This window comes from Coturnix japonica, chromosome 5 (assembly GCF_001577835.2).
Source record: "Coturnix japonica isolate 7356 chromosome 5, Coturnix japonica 2.1, whole genome shotgun sequence".
NCBI lineage: Eukaryota > Metazoa > Chordata > Aves > Galliformes > Phasianidae > Coturnix > Coturnix japonica.
In genome coordinates, this window is record NC_029520.1 from 16,881,875 (window position 1) to 16,899,842 (window position 17,968).

Consider the following 17,968-nt stretch of genomic DNA (forward strand, 5'->3'; position numbering starts at 1 on the left):
GGCTTAATGACTTAGATTGTGAAATGCCTAGATTGCAAAATGACTGCATTTACAGATATTTAAAATTAAAGGCCAGCTTGCAAAATGTGCTTTTATCTTAACTGTATCATATCATGCAAAGTCAGAAGAAAGTCTTGGAGGGGCCCTTATGGAGGTTAAATGTACTTAGTATGCAGGCAGGAACATTCCACCCTTCTTCCCTCTCATTGGCAGCTTGCTCACATCTTTGTGCAAAAGTAGCAGTTGTTGGCTGCAGCTTCCTTCTATGGGCCAAGGGCTGAGACTGGGAAAGCAGGCTCAGAGGAGTTGGGAAAACAGTGCTTTCCAGGCAGAGTCAAGAATAAGCAGTTCACAGTCTAAAGTTCCATGCCAGTGCCTGTCTTGTTGCTGTTACCCTCATGTTTGTGTCATTTTCAGGAAGCAGTGGTTTGATGAGAATGTGAACTATGAGACCAGGTCTGAAAGCCCAGAAATGCCTTCTGTGCTCCAGAAAGTTCCTTAGATCAGCTCTGTGGGCACCTTCCAGGTCCCTGTGTGCAATGACGTATGTTTTGCTGAGTTCTATCCAGGTTCAAAGGAATCACTTTCCTGTTGCGACTTAATTTAAATTAAAACTGAAGACAAGACAGACTGGGCTGCTTGCAGCCAGCAGAGAAGGAACTTGAGCTGATAGTGCTGGAAGGAGTTTAAGTTGTAGGATGCAAACAGAATTGTAATAAAACAACATTCTGGTCCCTATGGCAACTAAGATGTGTGTTAGGTGTCAGGTTCATGGGTGGCATGGGCAAGATTTTGTCTGCCTTGTGGCTTTTGCAAAGTTTTCCTTTCTGCTGCATTGTGATAGAGATTCTCCTCATCTCAAGTTTTTCTACTCAGAGGTTATTTGTCCTTCTGCTCCAGGCCTGTCTCTGGTAAGTGTCTCTCACTCCTTTAAGTTAAAGGTTTTCTTTGGAGTCAGAGGTGTCTAAGATAGTTTGTGTTTCATTAGCTCAGGCTGATAATGAACCTCTTTTACCTCATGCTCCAACACTTGAGCTCTGGCCTCTTACTATGAGAGAGAACTGTGAATGGGACAACTACACATACTTGCCCTGCACGACATTTAAGGAAACTGTAGTTGTTAGTTGTTAGATCGTGTATGAGACCACATAAAGGGAGGGAGGCATTCTGCATGTTCTGTCCAGAGCCTTCTGCAGTGGAATCATGTTGGCTATTGAACAGGGCAAGCAGGCACCAAGCACTTTTTGTACTTTTTGGTACAAATGCAAGAGGAGGAATATCAGGTACTCCAGATGTGAACCGCACTAACAAGGCTTTGATGGTTAATATGGTAATCTTAAAATTGAGCAGAGATTTGGCTGTATGGATTTGAATTCCCCTTTCATTAAAACATCTGTTACTGCATTACTCTCCTTCCTTTATCCTGCTGGGACTCCACTGAGCCACTCTGGAAGCAGAATGGCTTTATGCTCCTTAAGAGGAGTCTGTGGGAGCAAGCAAAAGAATAAATGAACTATTTACACCTTCCCTGTGGCTGCATGAGCGTGCACTATCTTGCCAGTAAGGATATAGGTGTATGCAGTGGAGTTAAGTTCTGTCATCTTTGGGATCCATCTTGTCACCCCAACACCTAGCAGTTCCTGCAGCATTTCTGATAATGCAAATGACCATTCCCTGTTGTGGTTTCATGCATTGGCTGGTTAATGGCCACTCTACTGCTCCTTTGTTCTGCATCCTCAGAAAGACAGAAGAAATATGAAAAAAGCTCCTGGGTTGAGATAAGGACAGGGAGCTCACTTAGCAGCCAGTGTCACAGGGAAAACAGACTCAGTGTAAGGGAGACTAATGTAATTTATTGCCTTCTGCTAGCAAACTAGAGCAGCGAGAACTAAAAGCAAACGAAAATCACCTTACCCCCAACCCTCTCCTCCCTACTCCCTCTGCGCTGCACGGGAGAGCAGGGTCTATGGCCAATCCATAACACTTTATCTCTGCTGCTCCTCTGCATTGTTCTTTGTCCCTGCTCCAATGTGGGATCTGTCCCAGAGGATGCCATCCTTCCCAAACAGACCCTGCGTGGGTCTCCCACAGGCTGCAGCTCTTCGAGCACTGCTCCAAAATGGCTCAGGTTCCTTTTGGAGCAGTTGGAGCTGGCTTTGATCTGACATGGGGCAGCTGATCACAGAAGCCATCCCTACAGCCCTCTACTACCGAAACCTGGCCATATAAACACTTGTATGCTTGTACAAAGGCACAGACCCATCTTGTACTTCTCCGAGATGATGAAGGCAGATGATCAGGCAGCTATTTCTCTGAGCTCATACTAGCACAAGAGCCAGAAAACTGAAGTCAGCCACAACGTTTCAAAAACTTCAGTCTTTGTGGAAGTTTCTCAATCTGCTTGCTATGAGGAGCACATTTCTTGTGGAAAACACAGCACTGTTTACTTTACAAAACATTGTGTAACAGGATTCATGAACTTTCAGCCAGGGTATGGGCACTTATTGCAATTCTCTGTTGAAAGTGGGGTGGTACTGGGAAATTCCCAGCCCTGGGTGTCCCTTTCAATTTCCTCTTTTCTGGGGTTTTAATCCCTTATAAATACCCTCTCTGAAAGCACACAGGACAGGCTTCACTTCCACCTGGCCTCCTGGCTTTGCCTTTCTGCAGTGGTGAGTGATTCTCTGAACTTTTCTATGCTGGGGTCTTGGGCAGGCCATAAGCTCTGGGGTGGTTGCATGAGTGTTCCTGCAGCTGCCTGGGTGCAGCTATGGGTGTGATGAGTGTTAGGTCAGAAATCTCTAAGAGATGCTCTAGAACTGCTAACCTCTCTCATTTTCTTACAGCTCTGTGTCAGGCTTGGGCAGAGAACCATGAAGCTCTGTATCTGCTTCGTGTTGCTCTCTGTTGTTCTATATGCAAGTGCTGACAACCCATTCTCCAGTGGTTTCAAGTTTGTCAGGGATGCAGCTGGAGGTAAGTTGTTCCATCTCCACTGGTCTTTCTCTCAGGACCCAATCCCTGAGCATAGGCTACATATAGTCCTCCAGTCAAGGGGTTCTGCAGCTCTGCATTATGGAGCCTCTTGGTCTCTGCTGCTGGGAGAGGACCTTGATCAGCCTCTGCAGGTCCTTCCAGTTGGTGACTCCCATTGAGAGGCCCATTTGGTCAAGTGTCTTTGTGTTCCTTGGGTCTTTCCAAGAGCAGCATGAAGAATATGACAGGCCTGGGCTCAAGCTTGGGGACACCCCTGCAGCCAAACAAGGCACAGGAATTGCAGGAATAGGCACATGCTCACAGAGAGCTTTTTGTGGACAAATTGGGTGCACAAACCCTCTACTGCTGAAGTCTCAAAATGAAGCTGGTACCATCTGTAGTGCACGCTATGGATCTAAAGTGTCACTGCCAGCTTGCTTTGAGACAACTCCTCCAGCCCCTGAAGCATCGCAGCCAGGCAAAGCCTCCATGGCTCCGTGAAGTTCTCCTCAAGGAGCCCCTTTGCTGCTGCTTTGCTAAGCTTCCCTACTTTAGTAGAGGTTGATAAGAGTTGTTTCTCTGCGGAGCCCTTGGGACATAGGGGCTTTCTGGCCCAGCAGCAGCCATGGGCATCTGGCTGAAATGGTGCTGAGCGGGATATCAGATTTAATCTCAGCTCTGTGTGCTCTGTTCAGGCGCACGGGATATGTGGAGAGCATACCGGGACATGCGCGAGGCAAACTACATCGGTGCCGACAAGTATTTCCACGCTCGTGGCAATTACGACGCCGCCCGGAGAGGACCCGGCGGTGCTTGGATAGCCAAAGTGATCAGGTATTATTCATCTTGTTAACAGGGAATTAACAGGGACCCGGGCGTTCCGGTCCGAGTGAAATCCTTCTTGACGCGTATTAAGCTTTGCGTCCAGAAGGGGAATGGAGAGGAGGGGAAGATGCAGCAGCAGCGGTGTTAGGGGAGGTTGGGGGCGGCACGGCGCAGTGCTCGGGGTGCCGGCTCAGGTCGCCTCTCGTTGCAGCGACGCCCGTGAGGGCTGGCAGAGCGGGGTGAGCGGCAGAGGAGCGGAGGACACCCGGCTCGACCAGGAGGCCAACGCGTGGGGCAGGAGCGGCGGCGATCCCAACCGCTACAGGCCCAAAGGCCTTCCCAGCAAATACTGAAGTCTCTCTGTTCCCGTTCCCCCTCCCTTGTGTGGCCCAATAAAAATACTGCTTGTCAGGACTCGCCGCCATCTGCTCTATTTGTGTCGGATTTCTGGGCATCGCGGCAACCGGGGGGTGGGGGGTCCCGCTGGGCGGCCGGGGGGTGAGCGAGGCCTCGGGGCCGACCGGCAGAGGGCGCTGTGGGGCGCAGTGAGCGCAGGCGCCGCTCTGTCCGCCGCCTCGTTGTTACCGGTAAGGCGGCGGGGCCCGGCGCCATGGATCGCAACCCATCGCCGCCCTCCAGTGAGGCGGAGGAGGAGGGCGACGCGGTGGGCAGCACGGTGTACAGCAAGCACTGGCTCTTCAGCATCCTCACCCGCCTCATCGAGGTGCGGGCGGTGGGGCGGGGCGGGCCGTGACCGGGCCCGGCTGAAGGCCGCCGTCCTGAGCGGGAGCCTTCGTCCCGCTGTGACTGCGGGGTAGGCCGCTGGTCGGGCTGCGTGGCGGTTCTAAGTCGTAGCTCACATCGTTTACCATCCCTCTATTCCCCCTTCCAGCTTATCAGCCCCGAGAAGTCCGAGCCCAGTGGGAACCCCGAGGGGATTCAGACGGAACTGGACGAAGAGATGGAGAACGATATCTGCAAGGTGTGGGACATGTCCATGGATGAGGTAGGAGCTGGGTTCAGACGAATGCCGCGTTACCGCTGCTGAGTTTTATCGATCTAAAGTCTCGTGGAAAGAGTTGAGGAGAGGCGCGGGCTGAAGGTGTTCCAGGTGGTAGCGCCTCTCTGGTCCGGCTGGCAGCATCCTTGGAGTCTCCGAGCAGAGCAGGTGTGGTGCCTGGCATGGAGGAGACTCATTGCTCTCTTCAGATGGAGCCAGTGCTTTGTGCGCTTCTGAACCCAGCACCGATATGGAGAAGCATTCTGTCGGTCCTGGCTGCTGGGCCCCATGCTGCTGTGGTTTGTCTGAGCTGCCCTGCAGGTGTTCCTCATTGTGTATTGGCTCAGCTGGCAGCAGCGGGGCTAATTCACTCAATGAGGTAAATACCTCGTTTTTTTTTTTTGCAGTGATTCACTGATTCATTCCTTAATCTGTGAGAAAGTGTTTGATTTGTGTTCTGAAATTGTAAAATTGGTGGCTTCATTTGCTCTGTCGTTTGTTTTTTCCACAGGATGTTGCTTTGTTTCTTCAGGAGTTCAATGCCCCCGATATCTTCATGGGAGTTTTTGCCAAATCCAAGTGTCCTCGTCTGACTGTAAGTGTGGGCTGCCAAAAACTGCCCTGTACTAATCGTTACAGCACACAGCTCTGTGCCAGCATTCCTAAACAGCTCCCACCTCCCACTGTGTTTCTGTATAACTTCTGGGACAGGAGAAAACACAACTTAATTTTCAGATGCCTTTTAGCACGGTGTTTTTAATATGGTCCAGCTAGTAACAATTTTGGTGACAATGAAGCCGATACGTGTCATTACTAATGAAGGATTAATGGTATCAAACTTGGTTAAATGGCTCATTTTAAAAAGTCAGTAAGGACAGGCCTTTGCCTTTTCTTCCTGATAACTTACCTTGTGATTACTGAACAGAAATGGATAAGAGTTTTGTTTTGTCAAGTGTGCAAAAGTAACATTAGTTAAGAACTGCTGATCACCAGTAACTTAGTGCTTTTCTCTTTTGCCACCCATGCTGCAGTGTCATTGCCCTGCAGCTTGCATTACATACTGCAATGGCATTTAGGAATTCGAGATGATGGAGATCATTGCAATTGGGAAATGGTCTTTGCTGGAAGCTTGTATTAAGGCAGCCCCCTCCCCCTTATTTTAGAGGAGGTGTCTGTAGAGGGGGAGGTAATGGTATGTTCTTGTCCCTAGGACTCTTTATTGCTTTAATAATAGCAATGCCAGTCTAACTTCAAAACAGTATGCATATGTACCATGGAAATGGACTTTGATTTCAAGGTATATTTGCTTTTATGAAATGCCTGCACTGTGCTAAACAGTGAACAGTACTGGTTGTATGCTTCGGTCTAGTCTCACAACATCCCTTAGGAAATCTGTGCCCATCTAGACATTGCTGAGACATAAGTGCTTGAAAATCAAACTAGAAAGCAGCTTTGAACCTTTCTTATGCTTGTCTTATGGCTGTGGAAATAAAATTGTGAGCTATGTTGCAGATATTTCATTATATGGTGCTTTGGCTTTTCAGGAGATCTGCGTGGGAATACTGGGAAATATGGCCTGTTTCCAAGACATATGCATGTCCATTAGTAAAGATGAGAATCTCGGGTAGGTGTGTATTTACTTTATAAACACATCATACTGCTTTTATGGACTCTCACAGTGAGCGTTATGAAAGGAACTAAATTTCTTTGTTCACACACCTTTGACAAACCCTCAGTGGCTGGAAAGTGTTCAGCGAAGATACAATGAATGCCCGTTGTTTGCTGTTATATTTCATAGCTGCTTGTCAAACTCTTGCATTTTCGATCTCTGAGTCTGGCAATCTTGAAACACTGGTGATGCGTGCACAGTCTGAAAGAGCTGGTTTTAATCACAGCATGCTGTGGCAGCTATGAAATTAACTTTGGAATGTATGTTTTTTAAAAAAAGATATTAAAAGGTTTTTTGTTAACTTTTTTATCTTGGATTTTCTGCTTAAAGCCAAGTGTTACTGCAGCGTTTGTGTGATTCGGACTCTCCAACTCTCCTGGAAACAAGCAGGTAGGACATCTCAGAAATTAATGTATTGTTAGTGTAATTCTGCTCTGTTCCAAGGTCCTGGGACAAAGATTGGCAAGTGGGCTCATTATTTTAATGTCTTCCCATGCTTCTGTCATTTCCACTTTATTCTGGAATTCATTTTCTGTGGGCTGCGTTCCAGTCTTCTACCGCTTCTTTCTCATCACTTTGGTTTTACAACCTAAGATCAGTGATCTGGCTTCTGATATGTTACATGGGCAATTTCTGCCTAGGCTGTTGCTGACTTGCCTCTCGCAACCTGAGGTGGCCAACATTTGGGTTGAGAGGATCCGAGACAGCCCTTCAGTGTATGACTGTGTCTGCTTTATCATGTCAAGCTCTACAAACGGTGAGTTGCCGAAGTGCACTGAGAACCAGTGTTTTGCAGGAAAAAAAAAAAGAACTGCTGTATGAATTCCAAAGCCAAATGTTTTTATTTGGGAGTGCAGGACTTCTTCATCTTTAAAGTAAGCTTCCTGAATTCAAAAGACAACAAAATAAACTTGTGCCACCTTTGCAAGATTTATAAGCACACACCTATAAACCCAACAAGAGAAGTGCATCGTACAGGACTCCAGCTAATGGTTACATTAGTTTTCTTTTGCTTGTTGTTGATGACACAGAAGTCATGCTTGTTCCTGCTGAAATCCTACTTCTACCCAAGTGAAATGGGGGTTAGCATGCGTAAGCTTAGTTAAAAAAATGCATATTTAGGGACAAATTTTGTCATGTTTTATTTCAGAAGCAGAGGTTATGACTTCTGGGGAACCTGAAGTCCCTTTACCAAATAAAGATCCTACTCCATAAATGGCATGACAGGCTATAATGTGTCAGTGGGCTTCCCAGCAGTCCCTATTTATCAAGCTTGTTGCCTCATTTATGCCACAAAAAGAACATGAGCATAGAAACCCTTAGAAGATACTGAATGAAACAGCTGTATTTGAGCACTTAATTTATCTGGGTACTTTTGTGTGTTAGTATTTTGTGAACTAATTTCTGCTCTTTATTTTCTTGATTTTTGGTTTCTTTTGTGCAGTTGAATTGCTGGTAAAAGTGGGCGAAGTGGTGGACAAACTCTTTGATCTGGATGAAGAGCTGATGTTAAACTGGATTAAAAGCGGCACTTGTCAGTCTGTGGGACCATCTACAGATGACTCCCCAGAAGAGCTTCCAGATTTTAAAATTGTGCCTTGTATACTCGAAGCAGCCAAACAAGTCCGGTATGTGAGAGTTCTCTTTGGTTCTGTGGCTGCGGCGGACTCTTTGTAACCCTGTGTGTTAGCTTGGTCGTCTAATTAGCCTTTGTTTCTTCTTTTGTTCTATGTAGCTCAGATAGTCCCGAAGGACTTGATGTTTATATGCATATCTTGCAGCTCCTCACTACGGTGGATGAGGGCATACAGGCTATTGGTAAGACACTTGAACTGCTGCATATGATGGGACTAAGAATGCAAATGACTTCCAGCTCATCAGATGTTCAGTGAGAAAAAGAATAATTTGCATGCCTAGATTAAATCCGATGGGTTCTCTTTCTTTCTTTTTCAAGTGCAGGCTCCTGATGGAGGAAAAGAGACCTGGACTTTACTTTATGACCTCATTTGCCATGAGCTCTGCCAGCCGGATGATCCACCAATCATTGTACAGGAGCAGAAGACGGTATTGGCCTCTATTTTGTCCGTGCTGTCTGCCATATTTGCTTCACAGACAGAACGAGAATACATCAAGATGAGGAAAAGCAAGTCTTGCTTTTTTGTTGTTGTTCTTTTTGCTATTTTAATGCTGTTAGAATTGACAATGATGGAGTGAAAGATGGTTAATTTATTACTGTTTAGTAGAAGTCAATTCAGAACGCATAATTCAGATGCATGTTTGAATACATTAAGGCTCCTCTGAAAATCACAGGTAGCTCAAAATTCAGGTCCTGGATACCTCTGAACAGCTGCGCTATCAGAATCTGTAGGTTCTCTTCAGTTTTCTCCACTGGCCAAGTGCATGAGAATTGCAGAGTTTGTCTTTGCTAAGATAAGAGCTCTTGCTAGTCACTTTTCTCAAGAGAGGGAGATTCTGTACCCAAATCTATTTAATCTCTACTTTTTGATCCATCTTTGGAATTGAAAGGCTTCTTTAGGAATGTGTCACCTATAGAACAAAGAGGTTTTGCCAGTTTAGTTTATCAGATGGGATTATTATGATGCAAACTAAACATACAAGCTTCTTTTTTACCCTTTTGAAGGTGCTAAGTGAGGTCTGACTACCATTAGGTTTGCTTGTAGTTTGATACAGTGGGGAGATAAAAGAGATGAGGGAATGGCACAAGAAGGCTCTAGTCGTCACCATCCTTGCCCCTTCTGCAGACAGACCTACACAGAGAGTCTGTTCTCCTAGGAACTCAGAAGTGGGTTTGTTACATTATTGCTCACAGGACTCTAGAAATAATTAGGCTTGCTTTAGGTTACTATGGAGAAACACTTCGTTCCATACCCCTGCTGTAGAATGTTAATTGATCCAGATTAGCTTGCAGTAAAGAATGATTTGGATTTTAAGTTGTTCCACTTGTTTTTTTGAACAGTCTTTGATTAAAAGCCATATCACTGTCAGAATATACATTGCTGTAGCCTTATCTGTAAAATCTTCCCATCTGCCTCCAAATTGAAATTCCTTGAACGAATTAGGGAAAAAAAATCCCTATCAGTGTTAAACTTTCCCTTTTTTGTTCCTTTATATTAGATATGCCTCTGATTGGGAGCTTGATTCGTATCTTACAATACATGGAGGGCTGTGGGAAGAGATCTGTTGATAACTCAAAGGAATCTGAACAAGAAGAAACTGGAAAGGCTGAACTAAAGGAGGAAGATTTTCATTTGAAAATTTTGAAGGATATTTGTTGTGAATTACTTTCCAATATGTTTCAAGAACTGACCAAGGTAAGAATTAAGTGAGTTCTGCTGGATAGGTAGAAAAGGCTCCTGGGAGACCTCGTTGTGGCCTTCCAGTACTTAAAGGGAGTGTATAAAAAAGAGGGGGAATGGTTGTTTACAAGGGTGGACAGTGATAAGACAAGGGGGAGTGGTTTTAAAGTGAGACAGGAGGGGTTTAGGTTAGAGATTAGGATAAAGTTTTTCACACAGAGGATGGTGTTGCACTGGAACAGGTTGCCCAAGGAGGCTGTGGATGCCCCATCCCTGGAGGCATTCAAGGCCAGGCTGGATGCGGCTCTGGGCAGCCTGGTCTATTGGTTGGTGACTCTGCACATAGTAGGGGGTTGAAATCAGGTGATCACTGTGGTCCTTTTCAACACAGGCTATTCTGTGATTCTGTTGTTAATGGGACGTTTTTCTGAGCAAGTGAAATGGCATTCTGGAAGTTCATTTGAAAACTAATCAGAAAGTCTGTAACAACACGTGTCGGATAGCAGGGGCACATATATTCTGAGGGGTGTGCCATCAAGGGCCAAGACTTCTTCAACATTCAAAAGAAGGGACTTGTGTAAGGTGTGAGTTTTCACACCTTATTGTATTAACAGTTGGTATTCTCAGAACTCTTTAAGTTCTGCTTGCTTGTGGTTGTTTCACTTGTTTTGTGAATGAAGTACGTCCTTAAGCCACTGTGCACACAACTGTGTGTTTTTCTTTGACAATTGCTTACAATATACTAGTTACATTTCTCATTTAATTTTCTAGGAAAATACATTAGAAGGACTAAAACAGGGACATCTAAATGAACGGATGTGTTCCTGTGCATTCCAGAACCTCCTCCCCCTGTATTTCACATCAGTGAGTATGTGGCAAAGCATATAAGATATAAAAAGTACTGCTCTTGGAAGAACTTTGAGAATCAGGTGTAGGATAGAGGTAGGACAGACCTGCTCATGCACACGTAAAGCACCCCTTTAGGCAGTCTCACTCTCTCTCTTACAGCTTTCTTCAGCCAGAGCTTTGGCTAGATCATCAGCTGATACAGGGGTCAAACTGTGCTGAAATGAATGAAGGTCTGCAGAGATCCGCCAGCTGGGAATTTGTCCTGTGTATTCTTACAGAATAATCCTAATGTTTTTTTTTTTTATTCATGTAGGAAACTTTTCTTTATCTACTTTTGAACAATAAAATAACAGCGTGGAGAAGGCAACCATGTTTCACACTTTAGACCAGCTGTAGCTGTGAAGCTGAGGCATTTACTGTGGATCATTTTTTTGTTATTTTTTATAGTAGTTACTGCTAGCTGCTGTTTGTAGGAAGATACAGGAGTAGAAAGACTCTTAAACCTTATATGAGAGTTGTGCTCCATGCAAGTGGTCTTCTTGTTGTTCTGTGTGCATTTGTGCTTGCAATTGTATTTCCAGGTGGAGAGTTTCCTTGAAGTTCTGCGCGAGGCTGATGGAACACTTGCTGAAAGTCTAGAAAAACGTTTCCCAAGCCTGAAGGTCCCCACCTAAAAAGAGTGTACATGAAATACTTTTTCAGAACAAAGACTTTTTGTTACAGTGCTTCAGAAATCAGTTTTTCAGTACATGTGGAAGAATGAGGCAACTTCCTTACCAGCAGGTGGCTTTTAAGAAATGTAGCCCTGATTAAATTAGGTATTACCTGGTCTTGCACGGTGAAGGAAATTATTTGGAGTTTGGTTCTGCATCTTCCATCCTTTTTGCTCTGGTGATGAAAGACTGTTCACTTCTCGTTGCTCCTGTGCAGAACAGTGTTGTTTGGATGACTCTTGGTCCTGTGCGTTTACTGATGTTGAAACAGCAGAATTAATGAAACGTGCTGAATTGTTCCTAACATGATGCTGGCATTTTCCAAGTTGCTGCTGGTAGCAGAAAAATGAACTAGTGGGAAATCTCAGATGTCTTTGGGCAAAGCATTTTCACACACCTGATGGAAACAGTTAAATTACACAGAGAAGAGTTGTCTCTTCTTCTTCTTACAACAGTACCTTGAACAGGTACTGTAACAAATGTTTCATCCTGCACCTTCAAAATCTTTACGTGTCTTATACTGAAGCCTCTTTTGCACTGCAGCACTGAGTCACAAATGCAGGCCTCATGCATTTCAAAGGATTGAGAATGTGCTTTCCAAAGGTGTGTGCTGCAGCTTCCAGTCATGGCAGCCAGTTACCCCGGGTTCATGATGTAGGTTTGGTTTAATCCTTGGCATACTTGCCAACTTTTTGCTTTTTTAAAGCGATCTGTACTTCATTTTAGGAAGACAACACCTCGCACAGTTCTTTCCTTGTTTGTGTGTTTCGTGCATCCTCTGTGAAGGACATCAGAAATGCCTTTCGAGCCTGGCTTTTCAGAAGAGTTAAGGTGTTAGATCATTTGCAGTTGGTGAATTCAGCATACAGAGTCTTCTAATAATTGTGCTTTTAATTACTTTCTTTTTTGACTGCGCTACCTTTTCACATTCCTGCATGCAGAGCAGCTCACATTCTGTGTCTGCATGAGCCGTGCATCAGCTTCAGGTGTTTCTGTAAATGGGAGAGGAAAACAATTGGTCTTTGTTAGATTTTGGGTGTAAAGAGAAGTAGAAACCAGAGCATAAAGACATTGTACATGCATTGCCCATCACTCCAGGTTTTTATAGACTTTTAAGGATTGTGCTGGGTCATGTTTTGCGTACCCCAAGTTACACACGTGTGGTGAATACAGGAGCTGTGTATGTATGGAGCCTTTTCATCCAACTTCAGGTTTTCAAAAAAGAACATTTTAATCTTTTCCTTGGGCTGCCAGCAACTTCTGAGTTGGGACTTGGAGTTAAAAGGTCTGATTAGTGTTACCAAAAAGAATAGCGGTGGTTTCTATCAATTTTTGTATGCCGTGTTTATTGGGGAAAACTGGTAATTGTGAATAGGATGAGAACATTTTTCATACTGCTTTGACACTTTTTGGATATTTTCTTACACCTTCCATTTGTAATAAAGTTTCTTTTTCTAAAAAAAAAAAAAAAAAGAAAGAAATCTGTGTGCTCTTCTTCATTCCGGGTATCAACTGAATTCATTTTCCAGGCTGCTGGAATTATCTGTTACTCTCTTGAACCTTTGTAAGAAGCAAAGCAGAGCCTCCTCATATCATCATTGTCCTGTAAAATATAAGTTGCTCTTCATTGGGTGCTCACTTTAATCATGTCTTGCTGTCTTTGCTTGGCCATTCTTATGGTCTGGAAGTCGATGCCTCTCTCACTCACTCGCTGGCTTTTCTGAGTTAGTTCATCCCCAGATAAGTTGCGTGTACCTTCACAATAGCCTGCCACACCTGAGAGGTCTTTCTGGTTTTGCATCTCAGAAATGTGCTGGTTTCTGATTGTCATTTAACATACAAAAAAACCCCAACCCAAACCAACCAAACAAAATCCTGAGATGTTATCTGTTGGGTTTTTTGTTGTTGTTGTTGTTTTGAATTGTTTGCTTCCTTCTAACTCCAGATATACAAGTGTCCAGTGTTGGCTGGCCGATGGTTAAATGCAGTCTCACTAACTAGAAGGAACGGGTGAGATGCAGCATTTTCCTGGTAGGACTGCCTGAGTTGGACGATACCTAATGCCTGTAAGTACTAAAACAAATGGGTGGTTTCTGTGAATGGCAAACCAGCTGGGTCCTGTCCTCTGCTCTTATTTGGTGGAAGGAGCTGTAGAAGTAGGTTCATCAGCCTTGGTTCTGCAGTATACAAATCCAAATATGTTGGAATTTTTATCCTTTGCAAACTTAATGGGAGGAGACTTCAGTTGTTTGCCCCACCAAACAGCTGTTCTTGTGCAGCCTGTGCTGTGTGGGTGAGGCAGAGCTGTCTTTAACATTGTGATGTTTTTGTCATTCACGCCGATGTGGAAGAAACTTCGTGGTATCAGGTGTGTTTCTGCAGCAGCACCCGTGTATTTCACTGTCTTGCCAGCAGGGATCTCTCTGCTCTTGTGCTTCATGAACATAACATGCCCGTTCATTTTCTTCCCTCTGTCCTACCCATCCTTCAACACTCAGTCAGGACAGGACTCACTGAGCTGGCTGCTTCAGAATGGCTTTACCTATAAAATCAGGAGAGCAGCTTTCTTGCAAACCAAAGACCTGATTCACCCTCAGTGCCAGCTACAGAGCTGCAGACAATAAGTGGGTGTATGAAGCATCAAACTAAAGTAACAGGAACTGGGTCCTGCTTAGGCTGAGCTGCATGTGGATTGTGGTATGAGAACACCTAGAAAACTGAGGTAGAAATTGGACCACAAGAACTTATTTTAAATTAGGCTTGCAATGTTGGTGTAATAATTTCATTCAGAGCTAGGAGTATGGTGTTATTTTTGACTCCTGTTTTGAGTCCATCTGGCTTCTTTATCCCACACAGCAACGTGTTCCTAGTGGGGCAGAGCAACATAAATCCAAAGAAATCTGGTGTGTGGTGAAGAAAACTGATAAGGGAATGCTTAATCTGCTCCCTTGGTGGTGTAAGGAGATTGTTGCTGCTGTTCCTTCTGCGTGCTTTGCCCAATATTTTTGTCTCAGACCTTTCATTTCTGATAAACTAAGCCATGAAATGTAATACGCCAATGAGTTCTATGCTTCTCCATGTCCATGTCAGTCTGCTTTCTTAATTTTCTTTAGTTCTGTGTCTACTTCATGTATTCTTATAACTGCTAGGGTAGTTCCTTTCTCACTGAGATTGCATGTTGTTAGTACTGGTTGGGTATAACACCTTTGGTTGTAACTAAGCCAAACACACACAGAGTATTCCAAGTGTTTCTAAGTCAGCCATATTCACAGTTGGATATTGACATGAGAAGGTTTGATACTCTGGCCGTGTTCCTGTATTTTGTATTTATTTTTTTGTCTTGTTTTCTTCCTATGTCTCGAAAATCCTTACACTTTCCCACTAGTTCCTGAATAGTTTTGCTCTTTATGAAGGTAGAATCATGAAGGCAGCAGCACCTCCATGATACTTCCACTCTATTTCTGTTTCCAGAGGAGAAGCTCTTAGTCGTGGCAATTCCATTGCACATCCTTTGCTTTCCAAAGAAAATCAAATCATATCAGTTTTTCCTTTTTAATGTCGGCTGTTTACTTTTTGTTCTAGATGATGATGAAACTCATGTGCTCAGCTAAACTCATTGATAAAGGACAGACCTGCCTCACCTGGGGCGAAGAGCAATCTGCTGTCATGTTACACAATTTATCCAGAATCCTTTGTGTGCAGGCAAAAAAAGGCATTGAGCAGCTCTGTATTCGCTCCCTGGTCCCAGTGCTGTGCATCAGCCATGCAGTTAGTGTGCCCATCACTTGGAGCTGACAAGGCGTGTACTGAGTGAACCTGACATTGTAAGGTTGGTAAAATAAACCAGGTTATTTCCAAAAGCTATCAGTGAAGGTTTTGCAATGGGAAACAGTGTTCCTATTCCTTCTTGCTTGCACAGTCCAATGACTCATCTCCATCTTGAGGTTTTTTTTTGTTAGCAGAGAGCTAACATCTGAGATTGATGCAAGACGTGCTTCTGAATGCTTGTGAAGAAAATGAACAATTGCAGAAAAAAGCTGCTGGGCTTCTTTCTGCTTGCTTTATTCCAGTTCAGATCTCAAAAAGTAGCTGCCTGCTGTAATTTTGGGCAGCAGCAAACTGAGTACTGAAGTCTGTACAGACACCATTGCAAACAAGACTGCTTGAAAAAGTGACTGTGATAGGATGTGGTGAAGGGAAGCAGTAACACTAGAAAAGGTGATGAGGAAGGGAGGAGGAAATAGGGAAAAAAAAACCCTCTAAGAATTATGACAGAGGGGGGAAATACCAACTAATTGTGATGCTGAAAGAGAAAAGTGTTATCAGTGGTATTGCTGGGATTCTAGGTTTGTCCAGATGGAATATCTGATGTGTGACTGTCCATCAAAAAGGTGTCATGTTGACAAGCATTGATTACATTTTGTGTTTTTGAAGTTGAATCTTGTAGATCTTGTAGTTTTTCGTACGTGCATGGCAGTGAGACAAGTTTGAAGGTGGAGCTCACACAGCATGTGGGCAAGCTGATGTTGCTTGTTTTCCCCCAATTTTGCTGACTGACTGCAGCACAGAGGTGCAGAGCCCTCCACGATGGAAGGGAGGTGGTTTCTACTGTTTTTTTCCCCCTGCATAGCTCTGGCCTTGCACCTCCCTAAGGTGAGTTCCTAAAGCAGACCCCTGCAGGGATGGTGCTGGTGTTGTACTTCACTCTGAGCAGGGCAGAATGGGTTTGAATAACTAGCTGGTATCAAGGAGTAGGGACCTGAATTTAATTGAGGAGAACTAAAACCTGCTCAGTCTCTGTCACCACTCACTCCGAGTACAGATCCACAGATTTGAATTTGACTTCATCAATTTTATATGGCACAGATTAAAAACAATTAACAATTAAATTCTAAGGGGATTAAAATGAAAGCCTGAATGTAACACTCTTATATCCATGGTAGTTTCTTTGTGCATGGGGTGTAGGTTTGGTGAGAGGCTGCAGGTTTGCTCCTGTCACAACTGATGTCCCACATTGTTGGCACTTCTCACTTCTTGTCCCTTCATCCATTTTCCCAAGAAACTTTAGGAAAGCGAAGGCACTTTGACATTCTCCTGTGTTGCAACAATAGCTGTTATTTATTCTGTGCTTCGGGTTATGCAAACTCCATTTTAATTTTGCAGTGAGCTTATATCAACACTATTTACGTTGTCCTGTGCGCTGTCTTTGGTGGCAGCCCTGTTTAAAGCAGCTGTAAGTTTAATGAGCTGCATGTTAACCTTTTATAGGAAGGAAGCGCTTCTGTCAGTTACTCTAATGAAATCATAAAAATCATTTCCTGTCTCCAGCTGTAGCCCAGTCCTCCTATCTTCTGTCAATAAGAGGATATTGAAACTTGCAGGAAAATACACACACACATGCACACACATTGATCCCACCTTACAGTATAGCCACAATGTTGTATTTTAGTGCAGCAAATTGGAATTAGCCAGTGATGTCAGTGCTGTTTATTTTCCATTACAAGTTCTCTGTATTGCGCAAACTCTTTTATTCGACATGAAAGAGTTTCCTCATCAGTCAGGTGGGATGAGGCCACTAGAATGACTGAATGGAAGGGGGTAAAAGAGTGGATAGAAACATTGGGAGTAAAGGGAGATTGAAAACAGAATGGTGAAAACTTGGAAGAGCGAGAGGACTTGAGCTTTGAGAGTTCTTCTAGTGGAGCATGTAAGGAGCGCAAGAAGAAAAAGAAACATGGTTTAATTGCCTGTGAGCTGTGAAATGGTGTAGATGCAAGCAAGGTCTTCAAGGCCCCAAAATGCATTGGCTCTGAGTGATGTGAGCTGTTCATGAGGGAAAATCCCAAGCCCAAATGGAGGATAGATTTCTCGTTTTGCTGGAGCTGAGTGTACACCAGTTGCTCTCTTGTAGTTACAAGAGAGTAGCAACTGACTGAACAGTTGTTTTTGAGAACAACCCCAGGGCTGCTCCACAGCTGTCAGCTTCTGCTTTGTGTTCAGTGTGGTGGACTTGGTGGGTTTTTTGGTCCATGGTCTGAAGTTTGAGAGAGCTTTCTTTGAAGAACCTGCTGAGCGCAGCGTGGCATGAAGAGCTTGCTTGCCCTTACAGGGAAAGGCACCGCAGTCCTGATTTCCAGTCGTTCTGCTGCGTTTACTCAGACTTGAAAGAAGTAAACTTAATTACATTAAACAAAGCGTCTTCCTTACAAACATGCTCTGGTCCCTTTTGCCTCTACTGAGAGATTAAAAAAAGGCTTATGAATAACAGCTGCAGTCTTTCTTTTTTTTACCTGTTGCAGGAGGCTGACAGCACTGTGCACAGGTGTATGAACACACATTCAGGGGATCAGAGGAAGAACCCACAGGGGTGTTTGAGACTGGGTTTTTTGAACGTAAATCTCTGCATTAAGATGGCAAAAGGATAAAGCCGTCAAGCACAAGTCAGTGGTGCTTGTTGCAGGTCAAGATGGTTTTGCATAACGGCAGTGATGTTGGAGCTGAAGCCTTATCAAAACAGACGAAAGCACTTCATTCACCTGCTCGTCATTCTCAGGCCAAGTGATGTAGCATGTATCAGCACAGGTGTTATTTATGGTCCAGTTTACCAGCAAATCTCTGA

The 17,968-nt window shown here is 44.2% G+C and overlaps 2 protein-coding genes across 7 annotated transcripts in view; both read left to right on the forward strand.

Annotated features, from left to right (window-relative positions):
- The first annotated feature begins 2,561 nt into the window (after window positions 1-2,561).
- LOC107314689 (serum amyloid A protein-like) lies at window positions 2,562-4,223 on the forward strand. Its single transcript, XM_015864182.2, has 4 exons — window positions 2,562-2,672; window positions 2,847-2,976; window positions 3,672-3,810; window positions 4,013-4,223. Exons 2-4 carry the CDS (start codon window positions 2,874-2,876, stop codon window positions 4,152-4,154), a joined length of 384 nt encoding a protein of 127 aa, XP_015719668.1. The 5' UTR covers window positions 2,562-2,672; window positions 2,847-2,873; the 3' UTR covers window positions 4,155-4,223.
- Window positions 4,224-4,328: 105 nt separating this feature from the next.
- TPH1 (tryptophan hydroxylase 1) overlaps window positions 4,329-17,968 on the forward strand; it is a 29,945-nt gene continuing 16,305 nt past the window's right edge. Inside the window, exons 1-12 of one of the 6 annotated variants that reach the window (XM_015864161.2) lie at window positions 4,341-4,525; window positions 4,694-4,807; window positions 5,313-5,396; window positions 6,346-6,425; window positions 6,801-6,860; window positions 7,112-7,227; window positions 7,915-8,098; window positions 8,206-8,288; window positions 8,425-8,613; window positions 9,606-9,802; window positions 10,559-10,651; window positions 11,218-11,716. In XM_015864161.2, coding sequence (XP_015719647.1) covers window positions 4,412-4,525; window positions 4,694-4,807; window positions 5,313-5,396; window positions 6,346-6,425; window positions 6,801-6,860; window positions 7,112-7,227; window positions 7,915-8,098; window positions 8,206-8,288; window positions 8,425-8,613; window positions 9,606-9,802; window positions 10,559-10,651; window positions 11,218-11,310 — 1,407 coding nt within the window. In that variant the 5' untranslated portion in view covers window positions 4,341-4,411 and the 3' untranslated portion in view covers window positions 11,311-11,716. Of the gene's footprint in view, window positions 4,616-4,693; window positions 4,808-5,312; window positions 5,397-6,345; window positions 6,426-6,800; window positions 6,861-7,111; window positions 7,228-7,914; window positions 8,099-8,205; window positions 8,289-8,424; window positions 8,614-9,605; window positions 9,803-10,558; window positions 10,652-11,217; window positions 15,179-17,968 lie in introns of those variants that run through there. The other 5 variants (XM_015864156.2, XM_015864158.2, XM_015864157.2 and 2 more) reach the window with 5 other exon arrangements.